At 38.9% G+C, this 18,863-nt stretch overlaps 3 protein-coding genes across 10 annotated transcripts in view; 2 read left to right on the top strand and 1 right to left on the bottom strand.

The window, feature by feature from the left end:
• Positions 1–2,409: 2,409 nt before the first annotated feature.
• On the bottom strand, positions 2,410–6,536 carry LOC115243426 (zinc finger protein 205). 8 transcript variants are annotated; one of them, XM_029820428.1, is made up of 6 exons: positions 6,396–6,536; positions 5,017–5,232; positions 4,656–4,887; positions 4,132–4,400; positions 3,695–4,030; positions 2,410–3,454 (listed from the first exon to the last, which is right to left on the bottom strand). In XM_029820428.1, the coding sequence occupies exons 2-6, from the start codon at positions 5,190–5,192 to the stop codon at positions 2,989–2,991; spliced, it is 1,479 nt and encodes a 492-aa protein (XP_029676288.1). In that variant the 5' UTR covers positions 5,193–5,232; positions 6,396–6,536; the 3' UTR covers positions 2,410–2,988. The 8 variants fall into 8 exon arrangements, with proteins under 8 accessions (XP_029676288.1, XP_029676281.1, XP_029676287.1 ...); XM_029820421.1 differs by having other exon boundaries at positions 6,400–6,459; XM_029820427.1 differs by having other exon boundaries at positions 5,017–5,227; positions 6,400–6,422.
• A 2,763-nt stretch (positions 6,537–9,299) lies between these two features.
• Positions 9,300–16,472, top strand: LOC115243633 (liprin-beta-2-like). The gene is made up of 11 exons (XM_029820768.1): positions 9,300–9,427; positions 10,297–10,438; positions 11,297–11,567; positions 12,083–12,135; positions 13,301–13,503; positions 13,630–13,801; positions 14,300–14,589; positions 14,678–14,854; positions 14,962–15,333; positions 15,489–15,689; positions 16,094–16,472. Exons 2-10 carry the CDS (start codon positions 10,303–10,305, stop codon positions 15,645–15,647), a joined length of 1,833 nt encoding a protein of 610 aa, XP_029676628.1. The 5' UTR covers positions 9,300–9,427; positions 10,297–10,302; the 3' UTR covers positions 15,648–15,689; positions 16,094–16,472.
• A 1,077-nt stretch (positions 16,473–17,549) lies between these two features.
• Positions 17,550–18,863, top strand: part of LOC115243437 (60S ribosomal protein L27a) — a 2,288-nt gene continuing 974 nt past the window's right edge. The window contains exons 1-4 of the mRNA XM_029820448.1: positions 17,550–17,638; positions 17,920–17,983; positions 18,359–18,456; positions 18,657–18,806. Coding sequence (XP_029676308.1) covers positions 17,636–17,638; positions 17,920–17,983; positions 18,359–18,456; positions 18,657–18,806 — 315 coding nt within the window. The 5' untranslated portion in view covers positions 17,550–17,635. The remainder of the gene's footprint in view (positions 17,639–17,919; positions 17,984–18,358; positions 18,457–18,656; positions 18,807–18,863) is intronic.

Raw genomic sequence — 18,863 nt, forward strand, 5'->3', positions numbered from 1 at the left:
TTCTTTAACAAAAATATCGTAAGCGAAATGCCATCATTTTTTACAAACTTTACAAATATTATATCTACAATAAAGTTCTACATTCTAATCGGGAGTTAAAATTCTATTAAAATAAATTATCCTTGATTATTTTTTCACTTAAGCTCAATTCGCGAAGAGTTCTTTATTTTAAATAACTTTAAGTAGCTCGAACACTCTCGATATTTTTGTTAATAAATACATAAAATCCAAATTTATAAAAAAAAATTAAAATAATCTTGTTGGATTATTTTGATTTTTTACGCGAAGGAAATTGGTGAGCAAGAAAGAGAATAAGACGTAACGATATATGATAAAAAAATTTCTCCATTCTATTCCTTATATACATAATGTTCATGTATTTAGATTGTACCCATTACACCGTAGTAACATCAACAATATTTTTTTCTTTTTCTATTCCATTCTCTTATCGATTTAAATATATCTTTATTCGTACGTCATATAAATAACTGTGGAGGAAAAAGGAGGGAGGGAGGGGGAGGGGATAGTCGAGAGGGAAGGTGCGGGTGAGTCAGGATGCGGTGTCTAAAACACCCGTCTTACCACATACTCTCCCGAGGCCATGCGCCTCTCTCGTCGTACTCTCGCTTGCCCTAAGATATAATACCTTTACGTCTATCTTCTAGCTTTAAGACTATTTTTTTCTTTGTAAACGTGATCACAGTGTAAAGGCGTCGCTATATACGCTAAAGCAGTAAGCACATACGGTGAACACGGGTTAACACACACGCTCCTGGTCCATATATTTTCGACAATTGCATCTCTCGCCTCACCTCGCCTCTTTCCTTCCCTTTTCAATCAGATCCCATCGTTTTTCCTTCTCTCTCCTCCCACGCGAATACACGCAATTTTCTTTCGTTCCCGATGAGACGTTACTTCCAATCAGGCACTTTTTTGTTCACGATTCCGCTCCCGAGGACCCGCGCGAGAGTACGACGAATGCGCGCGCGCGCATTTTTTTTTTTTTTTTTGTAAAGGTATCTAAAAAGATTTGTACGTCAATGATGCTTTAATAAGGATCGAAAGTGTGGAAGGACGAACGTGTTCTAGTAATAATAATGAATATACGTGCCTTGCATACAAAATAGTGGTAGTTTCGCGACAGCTCTTAATACGTATATCGATCAAAGAGATAATTCGTGTACGTTGCATTCGTTTTAAGTTGAGTATACACTAAGCTAACTAATAACAAATGTGAATGTCCGCTGTTACAGTTCGGAAAATATGAATCCCGTAACGATTACAACGGAATCTTCGATCAGCATTCGAATCGCGTTTGTACCTATCGCTCATGAGGCAGTACATTAAAGAGAATTTATGTGCAGTGTGGATAAAAAACCAGCCCACAATGAATGTAAGGTACAATGCGAAAAGAAACGAGCAACCTACAAATGTTTGAAAATTTACATTTGTTGTTTCTTCGCTCTGCGTATACCCACTTTTATACGCGAGATCTATCCGATAGATCTCTTTCTCTCTCATTCTTTTTTTTAACTCTTAAAAGTTTGCCCATTAAATTACTATATTAACGCGATCGGTTCTGTTAGAAAAGCACCGTTAACTCTATTACAATATTTGCTTATTTAATCGTATAGTCCCGTGGTCTCGGTCCTCATGTGGAATGCAAAGCAATAATAAATTAATTAGACTCTAATAAATAATTATATAATCGTATTAAATACTACGCGATATACAGAATAATTATTTTAAATAACTATAACCATTTACAGCAATATGTGTGTGTATATACACACGTGTGTACATACACACGTATGTGTGTATGTGTGTCCGCAGTATATGTATGCGTGTGTATATCTCTTCGTCTCTTTGAGACGGTATAATTATATATATACTGTCGAACAATTAAGTTTCGAGACTCGCTTCGCATTTCCGAATGTTTGATCCGTTTGTGCTGCCATTTTAATATTTGCAACTCAATACTCAACACGTGGTGCAAGTTTTAAATTATTTGGTTCAATAGTTAATGAGATACTGTCACGCGAAGTTGTGTTACAAAATTTTGTTTAAAAATCGGTGTAATGGAAGAAACGCTTGACAACGCGCCAACATTAAGTTTTGCGTTAAATTAGAAAAGTCGCCAACAGAAACAAATGATTTAACAAGCTTACGGAGAGTCAATTATGCATAAAAGTAACGTTTCAAAAATATAGATGACATAAAAAAAACGTGAATCAAATTTTGAAAGGACTTGCTTCAGAGGATTGTAGAGCTGCTTTGAGCAATGGCGGAGATGTTGAACTAAGTGTATCAAGTTAGGTGGTGACTACATTAAAATTTTTTAACTATCTAAGATTTGTACGATTAAAAATAAATTTTTCATACGAAAGTCTCGAAACTTAATTGTTTACTTCTCACAATTATCGACAGGGCAATCTGCGAAAAGCTTTGTCGCGCGTTTCTATACTTATTTCACTAATTTAAGACTAATGATAGAGCTCGGAATATTTCAATAAAGCCCTATGGACGGATAGTTCGTACAATATAACAGCATGATGGACGAGTATGTGTTGGCAATTTCTTTTTTCTTTCTCGAAATTTTCTTTCTCTTTTAAAGAAAAGGCACAATTTGTCGCGCTTTGTACATTATTTTCTGAGAGAGCAGACATACTCTTCCTCAAATTTTAAAAATAATTTTAAATTTATAATTTACAATTGACTGGCCTTTATGCTTTAGCGGAAGGAGGGACGGGCGCATTCTTGCAATTTGCAAAAGTATTTTATGATTAAGAGTATGCCTAGACACATATCGCAGAAAATACTTGCACTTTCATACTAATGAACACTGAACATACGTACAAGATACGTACCGATTCTCCTGCCGTTTTCTTTCGTTCAACGAAGAAGTGGGAGGGAAGAAGAAGAAACGAAAAGGGGAAAGACGAATTTTAGCCGCAGGTACCTCTCTTTTTCTCTATCTTCTCCTCCCAGCTACTGATGACTCTTGCTCAGTAAATGCGAGTTGAATTGGTACAAATTACAGCACTGCTCCCCGCAAATATTGCACTTCCATGGATTACTCTCGCTGTGACAACCTTTGTGAAGGAAGTATAATGTCTGATCCGGAAACGTGATGCGACAGTGGGTACACTGGAGTCCGCTCGTGCGTGGATCCGGCCTGGTCGAGGTGGGCGGTTCACCCCTCGAATGCGGAATGGCGCTGCCGCAGCTGCTATTGTTACTGCTGTTGTTGTTGTTATTGGCAGAACTGGTGGAGAGCTTGCGGCGTAGATCGTCGCGCAACAGCGACTTCAACGGCGACACTTTGATTAGCGATGGCAATGGCAGATTGCTCGACGTCGCCCCGCTATCGTCCATACCGTTGCTATTCGGTTCCTGTTTGATGGGTATCAGAGAGATTGATGGTGTAATCGCTTCATCGCCTCCGCCTACGTTTCTGAGAAAAAGACCAAGAATTCGCGATCAAATAATTCGCGTTAGAATACAGTTAATTGTTGATGTTTTCTACTTTATTTTAAGTATACACAATTGTCTCTCGATTAAAATATGATCGAGGTTAAAGCTGACACAACGCGCAAATGTGAAGGTTCTAATATATAATTTTCAACAACGTTTAACACGCACATTGATCGTTGTGATAAAAATTAATAAATCTCGCTATTTTTTAAGTGCTCACCTATGAATGGTGCTACTATTGATAGCTAATTGATGATGACTACTGCTCGGCGCGTTGCTATTGCTGTCGGCGCTCTGCGGGCTATTGGGACTGTCTCCGTTCAATGGAGCAGGACTCGGATTTCGCTGATTGGCAGCCTGTTCGGGGTAAGGAATGGATATCTCCACGTGAGGCGTGAGAAAATGCATGGGAGGCGTAGCGTTGTCGGTCGAACGATTGCCAGTGCTGTCCCCGCTATCGGATAGAGGTGCCGAAGGCATCGCTTCTCCGGATGTGCAACTATTCATTAAGGATGTAGAGCTATTTGGTCCAGGATTATCTAAATCTATTCCATGTCTGTGAATAAAGAAGGAACGTACATAAAATGAAGAAAAGGGATAGAAAGTACAATGTTTTTTTTTTCTTCAAATAATTCGCAAAATTCATACACGACTCACCTATTAAAGAAGTGCAATCTAAGACATTTCATAGTCGCTGCCCGATAGTTGCAGAGAGGACACGATTTGACCATATCGTGCTGACCGACATGTTCGTTCTGAAAATGAGCGCGCATCGCGATCTGTCTTTGAAAACCACGGTTACATATCGGGCAATGGTATGGCAAAGTCTTTGAATGTGTCGTAAAGTGTTCCGCAAGATGGTCTTTCCGAAAGAATCTCTTCTGACATACCCGACACTCGTACGGTTTTACGCCTGTATGCCTCATCTGAAAGAGATAAATGACAAAATAGGTCAACTGTTTATTGATAAATACATGGCGATTGCGGAAAATCATGGTTTACATAAAAAGTGAGATTATATTTTATTTAAGAGAATTATATATGTATTTTTATTTCAAATAGCTGTTACACTTACAGATTTGTGCCTGTCAAAATTCTTCTCTTGTCATATCGATCAATTTAACGTGTAACACGTGTATTACACAATAGATCTTTATGTCGCGTAATCTTCTCATACTCACTTTGTGCCGTCTCATGTTAGCTCCATTTGAAAATTTCATATTACAGACATCGCATTCAAACATCTTTCTGTGAGACCTCATCCCTGAATGGCCCTCTTCCCCATCTCCTTCATTCTCTGCGCCTTCTATACCCTCAGCGCTCTCTCCGGCCTCGCCGCTTGCCAGACATTGATCTTGATGAGCGGAGAAAGCTGTCTTGTTTATAGTTTCATAATTATCACACCTATCGCATCTGTGAAATTAATATACATTTCCTAAGATTAGAATACTTTCACCGATGAAAATTTATATTTTAGGTATTCTATCGTAACTGTTGCTATCAACATTGTATCTGGATGCGAAATTACAATTTGAATCTCACCTAAATGCAGGGACAGCTCCGTCGCTACTATCATAATTGGTATTGAGTGCTGCCTCGTTATCAGGATCTAACGCCTCTTCCTCTCTATGATTGGAAGAGTCTCCAGCCTCAGCGTGCGAAGAGGAATGAGAGTCTACCTCGTTTTCCCCACCACCACCATCAACCCCATCTGACATGTTATCAAGCGGAAGGACTATACTGAATCCGTCATCTAACCTAGGACGACAAGCACAGATTAGTCACTCATTATTATTTACTCACAGATAGCATACGCGCGCGTCTACTTGGCACGAAATTCACGTCGCATTTCTAAACGCTTCTAAATGTCAAAGAATTTATTCAAAGACACGCACACATACACACACACACACACACACACACACACACTGTTATCCCGTTCAAACAACCATGGCCTATTTAAAGAATCTGTCATAAAATCAAAGCCTTATTTAAACATCGCCCGCTATCTCGTTCGACAGATTTATATATGAAAAGAACTGCACGTAAGGATCGATCGTTGGTCGCGTTCCATATTTCACGAAATCGAGCGAACGGGAGGAGACTCGTCGAGGAAGCGAACATCGCTCGAGCGCACCCGATATCGTCGTGTCCTACATAACGTCATCTCGTTTATCGTCATCACCATACTCGTGGACACGTCGTCGTCGTCGTCGTCATCGTCATCGTGGACGTCGTTGTCGTCGTCGTATAATCCCGTAGCGAGTTCGCGAAAAGGCGTTCGCTCGCGATTTCTCTTAGAGCGCGCGATTTTTCGCACGTCGTGTTGTGTGTAAAGAAAACAAGAAAAAAAAAAAGAAAGAAAAACAAGATTGTTTTCGTCCCGTGCCACGAGATTTTTCGTATCGCGTATTTATCACGTACGGGAGTCTTTTGCGCGTTCGATGCCTCCTTTTACCCGTCAGCTCTCTCTCCGTCGTCGATACTCGTGTCTCTCTGTCAGGTGCGCTGTCAGTTGGAGCAATTCGCGATACGCGCGCGACAGACGGAGAGAGAGACGGAGAGAATGTAACTCCGGGTTATTCGAGAGAGCGAGGTGCAACGATACGAGTATTACCCAATCCTGGGAAGATTACGGCATAGAAACACCTGGTGGTAAAGCGCAATGCCAGAGTGCACTGCACTTTGTCCCAGTTTCGACCGAATCCGTCACTCGTGACGTAGTTTTCGCGGCTTTTCCGCGGAAAGTCTCTGGCGGTCGCGCACGCGACGGCGCCGGAGATAAGGAGGGGGAGGGGGGAGGGGAAACTTGCGACGGGAGAAACGGAAAAAAGGGGAAAGAAAGAGATAGGATGGAGATAGAGAGGAAGGAAGGGCGGGTCAACGGAACACCTCTCTCGCGTCTCGCGTGGACCACTTACTCACATTCCACGGAGAGGCCCACGGGAGCACCTTGTCCGGGCGCCACGACGGAATTTCGTTCGCCCTCTCTCTCTCTCTCTCTCTCTCGCGCGCGCGCGCGCGCACACCCGCCACCCGCCCGCCGACACTCACGATCGCCGCAACCAACGACACTCGCGCGACGGCACACGAGTATAAAGTGTAACGGAAGCGCGAGACCGGTATCCGTTTACATGCAGTACGATATTCTCGTCGCCGCTCGTGATCGGCACTGCTGCCAACGGTGCGTCGCTACCGCTACGACGACGATACGAGAAACGAGATACGACATATGACGCGGCGCCGCGGACGGTTTGCGCCGACGCCGTCGACGCGCACCGGGTACGCGGGTAGCGGGCAAAGTTTGCGCCGGATGCAACTTTGTTCGGGTCGAAACTGCGCGCGCGCACGTGCCTGAACATAACCTCGCGACTCGTGGTTCGTGGTTGGTAGCGCGCGACTGTCAAACGCGACTTGTCAAACGTCATCTCGTTATGGCGTGTTTACGCGGAGGATCGCCAATCCCGTCGCCGCGACGGTAATGGTCCTCGATTTGCAGTAATCTTTATCCTCATCTCGACTCGCGTGAATCTTAATTTTAAAAATGTGTGGCCGATTATCAGTAAAGTAGTTCAACCTATTCTCGAATTACGATAATGCGCTAGTTTCATGTCGATGCGTCGATTTCGCGAAACTAACCTCATTTCGATTTCCTTTTGCAGTGCGCGTCATCGTGTTGTTTGTTGACTCTTTTGCATTGTTGTGTTGCGCGCGAGATGCGAAATAACTGACAACAAATTGATATTCTCTTTCGTCGGATTTTAGTGCGTTTATCGATGTCTATACGACCAGCATTCGCAAGTTGACAGTTCCTGATAAGCGTAAACAGGTATCTACCATTTTATAATCGCATATTTTTGCTATTTAGCACTAATTTCGATGAGAAAGTGACAGTCTTTGTAGAAGTAATTTGCAAATTGGAAATATTGCGTATATGGTCCAACATTAATAAAAATTACTGCACTCTCTCTCTCTCTCTCTCTCTCTCTCTCTCACTCACACACACACACGCAATATTTGCCAAATAAATTCTAATTTATAGAGGCTTCCATTCTTTCTTTCGCTGTTTTTTTAGTTTTAGAAAAATATACTATAATAAAGGTATTACTATAAGCAAAATAAATAAATGGATTTAAGATGAATAAAATTTGAGACAAAGATTATGCTCTATATAAAAATTAAAAATATTATATATAAAAAATAATATATAAATTTATACATTTGATGCAGTTTCGTCCGCGAGGAAAGGCTAACGAAGCGGAGATGAAGAGAAAGAAAGAATGATAGAAGGAGAAAGAGAGAGGGAGGAGACGGTGAGGAAGGGACAGAGAGATGGAGTACACGTTATGGTGGCAAAGTGTTTGGGCGTTGCTCTTCGATACCTGTTGATCGTCGCTCGCACGTTACTTTCGCGCGCAATCGTTCGTTGTTTTATTAACAGTAATCCGGTTCTTCGGTGTTCTTATCGTCGTTATCATGAAACGACACGGTAAGATCGGGGATAAACGTTCATCTCGACGTGACGTTTCGATCTCTCTCCTCGCGTCTCGTTTTCTCTCTTTTTCTCTCTTTCTCTCTCTCTTTTGCTAATGTTTTTTTCCGCGATCGATCGTCGCAACGCAAATTCATCATGTGCCTCTTATCGCTGATAAGAATGTCGCTCTGCATATGTAAAGTGTTTCTGGGATCAATCTTGTAAACTCGTCACAATGTAAGCGCTATTTATTTCTATTCTCGGTTCCCTGCAACTGTGCAGTTTCTTATTCAAAAAAAAAAAAAATCGATATTCTAAAATCTAGTTTCAAAGGCAATCGAATCTAATTTGAAAAGAGATCAAGATTTTCCTGTTAGTATTGGTATTTACAAGCGACAGAAGTATGAGTTTAAAATTGATTTCGCATTTAAAAATTATAGTTTCAGAATTTATGAGAAGTTTATGATTGATTAAAAAGCTTACTTCTCTTTTTTTACCTGTTTAATTATAATTAGTTATTAGATTTCATACACAAATAGAGAGCACTCTTTCTCTCTCTCAGCGAACATTATATAATCAGTTATACCGTATCTCTTATAATTTTTTGTTACATAATATGTTTTTTTCGTCGTAAACTTTTATAATCTAGAAATTTTACAATAATAAAAAAAAAAATCTTAAAGCGTTGATCTTTTTTGTCAAAAGTAAATACCTATTTGTTTTTATATTTCGATGAAATATAATTGAATATATATATATATATATCTTTAGATATATGTATAAGATTGTCGTTAAATCTGGAATAAAATTAAGAGCTGCTCGTAACTTAATATCTCTCTCATCTCCGCATATTTCCGTGTCTGTTTAACGGCATGCTCCTAAACTCATCGGCGCAATTATCGTCCTAGCGAGTGCGTTCTGCCCCACGACGGTGCAGCTACGTCGTTTGGAAAATCGTATGAATCAGCGCGGCCGAGGCTTCGTCTCGTTGCAATTAGTATCGCTCTTCTGGATTTTCGAGTCCTGCGAAAATTATTTATACACGGAGTATGCGTGTTGGAAGAATGTTCGAGGAACACGTAAAAAGGATATCTTCCTTTTGCAGCGTTAAATGGTGATGGGCAAAGGTGAGGAGAGGAACGGCACGACAGCGCAGGCGGGAGAGTCAACCTTCTTGGCGAAGAGTTCGAGCGAGGCGAGCAAGATGCTGGAGGCCGCGCTGCTTCAGATGGACGACATTATTTCCGGTACGATCGAGATTTGTGAATATATTATTTGTAGATATTGACACGATTTTAAGCATTATTTTTAAGATATAATATTTTTTTTTTTTTTTTTTTCTCTCTCTCTTTTGCTAATGTTTTTTTCCGCGATCGATCGTCGCAACGCAAATTCATCATGTGCCTCTTATCGCTGATAAGAATGTCGCTCTGCATATGTAAAGTGTTTCTGGGATCAATCTTGTAAACTCGTCACAATGTAAGCGCTATTTATTTCTATTCTCGGTTCCCTGCAACTGTGCAGTTTCTTATTCAAAAAAAAAAAAAAATCGATATTCTAAAATCTAGTTTCAAAGGCAATCGAATCTAATTTGAAAAGAGATCAAGATTTTCCTGTTAGTATTGGTATTTACAAGCGACAGAAGTATGAGTTTAAAATTGATTTCGCATTTAAAAATTATAGTTTCAGAATTTATGAGAAGTTTATGATTGATTAAAAAGCTTACTTCTCTTTTTTTACCTGTTTAATTATAATTAGTTATTAGATTTCATACACAAATAGAGAGCACTCTTTCTCTCTCTCAGCGAACATTATATAATCAGTTATACCGTATCTCTTATAATTTTTTGTTACATAATATGTTTTTTTCGTCGTAAACTTTTATAATCTAGAAATTTTACAATAATAAAAAAAAAAATCTTAAAGCGTTGATCTTTTTTGTCAAAAGTAAATACCTATTTGTTTTTATATTTCGATGAAATATAATTGAATATATATATATATATATCTTTAGATATATGTATAAGATTGTCGTTAAATCTGGAATAAAATTAAGAGCTGCTCGTAACTTAATATCTCTCTCATCTCCGCATATTTCCGTGTCTGTTTAACGGCATGCTCCTAAACTCATCGGCGCAATTATCGTCCTAGCGAGTGCGTTCTGCCCCACGACGGTGCAGCTACGTCGTTTGGAAAATCGTATGAATCAGCGCGGCCGAGGCTTCGTCTCGTTGCAATTAGTATCGCTCTTCTGGATTTTCGAGTCCTGCGAAAATTATTTATACACGGAGTATGCGTGTTGGAAGAATGTTCGAGGAACACGTAAAAAGGATATCTTCCTTTTGCAGCGTTAAATGGTGATGGGCAAAGGTGAGGAGAGGAACGGCACGACAGCGCAGGCGGGAGAGTCAACCTTCTTGGCGAAGAGTTCGAGCGAGGCGAGCAAGATGCTGGAGGCCGCGCTGCTTCAGATGGACGACATTATTTCCGGTACGATCGAGATTTGTGAATATATTATTTGTAGATATTGACACGATTTTAAGCATTATTTTTAAGATATAATATTTTTTTTTTTTTTTTTCTTAATGTAATAAAAAAAGAACTAAAGTTCTTATGTTTTTAATTTATTTTTTTCCAAAAGTAATTTTAATAGATTAATGAGACTTGTGCGACAAATTACATTAAAAAATACGACATGATTCAAATAATTATCAATTAGATGCATAACAAAAATTTTTATTATATATCTAATTGAAAGTTATCCGAATTTTTTATTGTTTGGTATTATTTTAATCACAAAAATCTCATTAATTCATTAAAATTATTTTTAAAAAGGTAAAATAAAACATAAAAGAATTAGTTTTTAGTTTATAAAATGTTTACAATTATGAATTACGAATAGATGAAGGAAGCTGATTTTAAGAGATTTCGGTACTCTAATGATAGTAAAATTGATAGTTAAAGTTAAAAATACATATATGAAAAAAACGAGGCTTGTTTTTTTTCACAAAAAACCGTATTTAAAAAAAAGAACATTTAGTCTTTTTCTATTTACATCTCTAGATATCGGCAATTTCGTTTTATATTCTGCCGTTAAAAAATCGATAAAATCGGTTCCTTCAAGAGAGAGAGAGAGAGAGGATAAGATAAATTAATAAATAAATTAATTTAGATAAGAGTTAATTTTAGTTTATTTCACAGATATGGTTATATTATATCTAAAATAGAGCAAATTATAAATTGAATATCACAGATTTATTTCATTATTCTTGTACTTTAAACTTCAATCAACATTCATTACGTTAGCTTTCTATACCAAATACATACCTATATCAAATATATTTACAGGTGCTTGCGCGGAAAGCTCAACCGAAAGCGGAAGCTCGGAGTGGAAGAACTCGGTGAAGGAGGCGGCGAGGAATCTCGTAACCGCGATAAAGAGCGCGCCGTCACCGCCCCCGCCGCCCGACGCCGTTACCGAGGATATCCTGTTGCAATGGATGCAACCGGTAAGCAGACAGACAAAGATAATACTACGCTCTGTTCCCGCGTCGATTTTGTTCCGTAAGCCGGTAAAAGACAACTCGAACGTTTCCTCGGCCGCTTCAAACGCGATGTCGTAAACGACGTTTCGATTTTGGACGTGCGTCTCGATGGGGACACGTGGGACACGTGTGACGAGTGCTCGTCGCGTGCATCCGGCACTGCGACTTCACATCCGGACTTACATGTCAATACGCACGTGTCACGTACGTCCACATCCGGACGCGTTTGACTTTGTTAGATTCTAATTACAGAACGCTCCAGCGGATAAAATCGACCGCTGGAAGTCCACGATTTGATTTCGATTAATCGCCGTCAATTTTTGTCGGGTGATATTTGCCTTTCGAGCAATGTATGTGATATGTGATGAAAAGCTACGGAATCCTTCGTAATAGAGAGAGAGGTAAGTATGATATAAAATTTATAATAATCACGACACGTGCATTATTATGCATAATTTATTACTTTTATATCAGTAAAATAATTGTAAAGATTATATAATGGATAACATATTACTTGTTACATTATTATACTAACTGACTGTGTAACTTGGATTGTTTAAAGCTTATCATTTTTATTCTTTTTATCGAGTTTAAGTAGCTGGACCAAGGACTGCGAAGAGCCGTCTAATGGCTGCGATCTTCGTAGGTAACAACAAGAGAGAGGACACTAATCTATTTATAAATTGTTGTCGCGTCTCTCTCTCTCTCTTTCCCGTTTTCGTACTCGTTCCCGCTTCTCTCGAAGGATTTCATGGCGTTAATTTTAGTTTCGGTTGAGACGATGCCGCGGTTGGTAATGCGAAAGTGCATCTCATCGAGATAATGTTTTATTGTATACAAATGTGTCGTTATTGGAGTTCAATACACTCTGCAGTTACGTTTATCCGTTGACATTATACCAAGTTTATTAAAAAGTAAGCGGTAGAAACGTATCTCTTTTTTTGTTGAGAAAAGTATCCTGATGACATTTCTACGCGTGGCTTATTAATAAATCTGGAGCAGATTGTAATGTGCATCATACTGAGCTTAATTAGAAGGCAGAAACGCGGTGATTTCGAAGAATAAAACGCAAACAAATTCATCATGGAGAATGCATCATGGAACGACATTATCGCTGCAGAACGAAAAAATCTCGCCCCGATAATGGAAGAAGAAGATAAGGGACAAGCAAAAGGTCTCTCTTCAATCTCTTTTCTTATCTCTCTCGTTTCTATATTGGCGCTAATATATATGAAAATGCAAAATTATTGCGACGAGATTAAGACAGAGATTCATCTTCCGTATTTTTCAATCGAATTTATAAATGCAATTGAAAAGTAGATTCTCGTACGATTTTCATGAGAGTGAGACTACGACTTTTCGATGTGTATTTCGGTTAAAAAATACGATAAAACTCTTGGCAGACGTCTGACGGTCGAGGCAATCTCGAGACTCGCATTCAGACACTAAAATCGGCTGGCTGGCTGGCTGGCTGGCTGGCTGACTGGTTGGCACCGAAGTCACGCTTTTGATGGAGTATGCTCGAAATAGATTGCCTTAACCGCGGACCGCGCGCACTGTTGACCGTCGAAGGCTCATAACGTTCATTGACTCGGTACATACGAGTATATAACAGTACGCGGGATCGATTATGTCGCTTCAATTTTCGTTTGGCTAAACACGCGGGGCCACGACTATCTTACGCGGGTGCAAAAAATAGATTCTCCATCGGCGCGGACGATATTGGAAGAGAGGAATCTTTCGAAGCCTCTACGCACGCTTCGCGCGGATTAAAAAGAAAGATTTAATCCGTAATATCTATATTCAGGTTCGCAATCGGATTCGTCGGACGCGGCGTCGACTATAAAGCTCTGGAACAGCCGATGGACGCCCTCAGAGGGTTACGATTCGTCGGGCACGTCGTCCGATTCCGACGTGGGTGACGAGTACGTCGAGGACTATCCACCGGGCATCGCGAGATCGACAATAGCGTGTCAGACGGCCTACCGATCGCAAGAGTGCTTATGTCAGGTAGACTCAACAGAGAGAGAGAGAGAGAGAGAGAGAGAGAGAGATCAAACAGGAAGACATTTATATTTATAATGTTACGATAAATAATCAAAATGTATCATCGAGTAAACAATTTGACATTTACAGGGCGAAAGATTTAGCAGACATACGGGTCAATATAGTAGTCTTCCTAGGCCACCGACGTCCAAGAAAGGTGTTGCATTTGGTAAGGTTCCAAATTTAGTCTCGGGAGCGCATACGACGGTACCCTTGGCTGTTAGGGGAATCGCCGCGAGATGCCTGTCCGCTCCTATTCTAGGTTCCGATCGATCTTTATTTAAGCATGTGGTGTCATGTTTAGATGTTTTCTTTTTTTTTTCGAACGACGAATCCATAATCGTGCAATATTAATCGATAGTAACAGCATGTCATTGAGAAGTAACCCACTTGCAAGGCATTCACGCAGCTAATAACGCGCGCATGCATTCGACTTCGTTATCATTATTTAATGCATATATCATTTAAATTTCTTTGCGGTCCGAATCAATTTTCATAAATGTATGCAAAAGCGTGTGCTATTTCCTCATTTTAATTTTATCATTGTTATCTGATTCATTTTTGTACTATTTGGAAAATTTGATGATGCAAACATGCAGTTTGCTTAATTATAATCATATATTACCTATTTAGAGAGTTACATATGTGCAGTTGAGCCACACAGGGGATCGCGAAAGATTAATATAAATATCATTACATGAGATATACATATGTAAGTAATGTCGGAGAATCAACATTTACAAACGGATATTACCATTAGCGGAGGAAGCGAAAATCGTGATCTGCGAGGCAAGCGCGGAACCGCTGCCACCGAAACCGCTCGCGGAACTTACTATGGAGGAAATCGGCGATTGGTTGGCTCGTCTCGGTTTGGAGTGCTACGCCGCCGAACTGAGACGATGGGGTGCTACTGGACTAAAGTTGCTCGATTCCACGCAGGTTCAACTGGAGAAGGAGTTGGACGTGAAGAATATCCTGCACAGGAAAAAGCTCCTTTACGCCATCGAATCGGAGCGAAGCAACGGCGCTGGATTTCTCGGTTCTCAAAAGGTTACATCTTAAAGTGCTTTACTTAGATTCGACGTGTTTCATTGGAAAAATATCCCCGACTGAAACGATCCTCTCTGGTAACTCGCAGATGGATAACGGGGCCGTGCTACGGTGGCTGGATGACATTGGTCTGCCGCAACACAAGGAAGCCTTCCACCAAGCAAAAATTGACGGTAGAGTTCTGCACAGATTGACCACGGAGGACCTACTGAATCTCGGAGTGACTGCGCAATTGCATGCCGCCAGTTTAAGACGCGGAATTCAGGTACTCTGCGCGCGCGTGTGTTATATCATACTTTAATTATTCAGAAGCTTCGATATAATCTATATATTTGAAATATCAGTATGCGAAACGAGATTTGTTAATTGCAGGTTTTGCGAGATTTGAATTTTGAGTTTGACAATTTGGAAAGAAGATCCGCGAATGGGAACGGCGCCGACGGTAGCAACGTGACTCTCTGGACAAATCATCGTGTGATGGAATGGCTGCGGGTCGTGGATCTTGCAGAATATGCACCAAACATGCGCGGCTCTGGCGTACACGGCGGTCTGATAATCCACGAAGGTCGATTCACCTCCGAATTGCTCGCGACATTGCTCAGCATTCCGCCGTCGAAGACCCTACTTCGTAGGCACTTGACGACGCACTTCAATCAGATCCTTGGCAGAGAAGTGGTCCAGCATAAGAGAGAGATAGAAAGCACACTCGGATTCGTTCCGCTGACGCTTACCGCCAGATTAAAGGTATGTGTTTCAGAATTTTACTTAATTACGTTATACTCGTTATGTTAGAAAGAATAATCTTATGAAATTTTTTATGATTTTACAATTTTTTATCATAATAACATAAATGTCGCTTTTTAAAAATATTAGATAATGTATAATTAAATTTTAATCAGGTACCAAAGAAATCTCAGTTCACGCTGAAGCGTAAAAAGAGTAAAAACGAAATGGATTTCGGCAATTTGGTTTGCCCATTGGAAGCATCGCCACCAGGTACCCCATCAACGCCCTCGTCAACACCGGGCAGCCCTAACTTGAACTCACCCACATTCTAACCACAATTAAAACTTCATTCGAGTAATCATCTAAACTAACTTGTAAGTCTAACTCGACTAATGATATTAAAAATCGAGTTACTGAAGCATAAGGCTATACTATTATAAATTACAACAATTATACTCTTATTCTTCTTTGCAAAAATCTATATTTCTTTGTAATATACTCGCTTTGAATAAGTGAGAATATAAAGAAAATAACAAGTGTATCTTTATTTGGCTCTAAAATTTTATTGGCTTATATCACTTTTGCAGCGGTGTATTATAGCGATCGCTTATTTATTATCAATTTTCATTCATCTTTTCATTATGGACAATATTTCCTTTTCTAAATCACGGAAGCATTGAATCGTATATAGGACGCTATTATTAATTGTTTTGCATATATTATTTATTTCATATATCTACAATTGTGTTTTATTCGGCTAAAAGAAATTGTGTTTCAGATCTGGAGGATACTGGGCAAAGGAAAATTATAGGTTGCATATGAGTGGTGGATGAAATTGTACAGCGAATTATACGTACACATTTCGGCGTGCAAAAATAAAGGGATATTTATATATTTAGACGATTGATAAAATATGAAAAACGCCGGAATCACCCGGGACCAGTTATCCGTAGCATAAATTACCTATTTAAACATACTTTGATAAAAAGTTACATAAATGAAAGCTAACTCCAACACCGCCAATCTCATTAACACGATAAATTAATAGATTCAATGATAATTAACTGCGCATTTTAGAGAATAAGTATTTTTATTACCGATCATTAAATTATAGATATAACGCAAATTGGAAATAAAAAATGCTGAATTTGTATTTATTTTCCATATCTGTTTCTACTCACTCTTAACACTTTTAATAGTATATAGAATACGACAATGCAGTAATTATATTATCTCAATCGTGTTTCTCTAGAATTATTTTTAAAATAAAAATGCTTTTTTACTGTATTGCAAACACTTTTCCATATTTTTCATAATTATTTTATAACAATTACAATAGAGAATCTCCTTAATTTTGATCCTCTGGGAAATAGAAATAGAAAATTATTGAAAAATTAAAATTATGTAAAAGAAGATTAAGTCACGAGCCTTTCGTAACCCATAATGCAATGCAAAGAATCGATTGTGCGCAGTCGCTATTGAAAAGAGATGCTAAATAAGGTAAACTATATTATTGGCTCTCGCGGCCTTTCACAATGCATCATGAGTTACGCAAGTAAATGCATACATTAAATACGAGGTTTGTTCGCGTTTTGAACTTTTTGCACTCAGCATCTTCGCTTTCACTCTCTTCAACATCCGAATATATAGATTTGTTCGCGTTGCTTGAACTTTTTACACTCAGTATCTTCGCTTTCACTTTCTTCAACATCCGAATATATATTTATCTCGTTTTCAGTGCAGAACTTTTTGGAAATTTCAAGCAACGCGGACAAACCTTATATTTATCTCGTTTTCAGTGCAAAAATTTTTGGGAATTTCAAGCAACGCGAACAAACTTATAATAACTTAACCTTCTTTTAAGCCCGTATCAGACTACGCATTGAAAATTGAGATTCAAGATTCAAGATTGAAATTTGACCAATCAAGATAAAGAAATTTTCGTCCCTTTTGTTCTGATTAGTCAAATGCCAATCTTTAATCTTCAATCTTCAATTTTCAATGCGTAGTCTGATACGGGCTTTATGAGAGTTGCGCTTTTCACCAGGATTGTCCTTGCCATTGGCTGTCGCTAGTTAACGATACCGAAAACTGTCGATAGCATGATACTGAATCCCGCTAAAGGGCCGCGTTCGAAAACACCACCCGATGCATACAAGCGTTGTTCTATCTTTGTTTAACTTTCAGTAAATAACAAAGATAGAACGACGTTCGTGTGCACACAGGTGGCGTTTTCGAACGCAACTCAGAGAGGGGAAAGAGGGCAGTATACCATAGAGCGTGTATTGTACGCTTCTACCTTTTCCTTCACTTCGTCAAGATGGTGAGTGTCTTCGCGTTGTGTTACGTCTCTAATAATCCAACGATATTGACGACATCATTGTTACATTCGCGGTTTATTTATAATAAACGGACAATCGACAATACCGGAAATAATTTTCTTTAATTATTACGCTTTCGAAAAAAATGCCACAATATCATAATTCATTTATCGTGTTGGAGAGGGATAATCGCGTTAACGCTATTCTCGATATAAGCTATAATTCTAATGGCTCATAGCACGTGTCTCACCATTTATATTACGCTTTCATTATATTTTCCTAGTCAACACACAAGAAGAAGACCAGGAAACTACGTGGACACGTGAGCCATGGTCACGGCCGCATTGGTGAGTTCACCCCCATACAATTTGTTGTAAGCATTCATGTGTATCGTAAATGCGTAAAGTTAATTAAAATATATAATAAAAGTTGTGATAAAAATGCATTTCATACTTATTTTAAATATGAAAGAGAATGTTTATATTTTTAATAATGTAAAATGTCTCTTATTGTTAGAAGTATGCAATATTGAATTGTGACTGAATACTCCTGAAATGAAAATCGCTGACTTTTCGCATGTAATCTTTCATCTTCTTATCGCATGAGTCAATTTCTGTATTTGGATTCAATTTCTGATAAAAGTACCATATACAAACTGTTTTTCAATACTGCATAATTAAATTTAAAATTTATTATTTTATAATATTGTTTGTATTTTTCAGGCAAGCACAGGAAGCATCCTGGTGGTCGTGGTAATGCTGGTGGTATGCATCACCATCGAATCAATTTCGACAAATACCATCCTGGATACTTTGGAAAGGTGAGAATGTTTCTCCAGTATGTTATATATTTGTAACAGAAGTGTTGCTATGTGTATACCGAATGATGAGAGTTTAATTTTCACCGGCGAAATGAATAACAATGATTAGATTCTACTATTGTCTGAATTATTTTTTGCATGCAAAATCTGTTATCAGGACTTTGTGTCGCATCTCTAATTGATTTTTGTTCTTTCGACAGCTTGGTATGAGAAACTACCATCTGCGACGTAATACTAAATGGTGCCCTACTATGAATTTAGACAAATTATGGACTCTCGTCTCTGAACAGACGAGACTGAAATATAAAGACGTTGAGGGCAAAGCACCTGTCATAGACCTTGTAAAAGCGGTAAGTCGGACTTTTCTTTAACTTTTTATATATGTACATATCTAATATATATATATA

Source organism: Formica exsecta, unplaced genomic scaffold (genome assembly GCF_003651465.1).
Source record: "Formica exsecta isolate Colony F162 unplaced genomic scaffold, ASM365146v1 scaffold72, whole genome shotgun sequence".
NCBI classification, from domain to species: Eukaryota; Metazoa; Arthropoda; class Insecta; order Hymenoptera; family Formicidae; genus Formica; species Formica exsecta.

Coding starts and splice junctions, on each gene's coding strand:
- LOC115243426 (XM_029820421.1), bottom strand. Junction 4,888..5,016: donor GGAGCTGTCCCTGCATTTAG/GTGAGATTCAAA, acceptor TTAATTTCACAG/ATGCGATAGGTGTGATAATT. Junction 4,401..4,655: donor CTAACATGAGACGGCACAAA/GTGAGTATGAGA, acceptor TATCTCTTTCAG/ATGAGGCATACAGGCGTAAA.
- LOC115243633 (XM_029820768.1), top strand. CDS start 10,303: ATGGTGATGGGCAAAGGTGAGGAGAGGAACGGCACGACAGCGCAGGCG. Junction 11,568..12,082: donor GCCGCTTCAAACGCGATGTC/GTAAACGACGTT, acceptor CTTTTTATCGAG/TTTAAGTAGCTGGACCAAGG. Junction 13,504..13,629: donor CGCAAGAGTGCTTATGTCAG/GTAGACTCAACA, acceptor TGACATTTACAG/GGCGAAAGATTTAGCAGACA.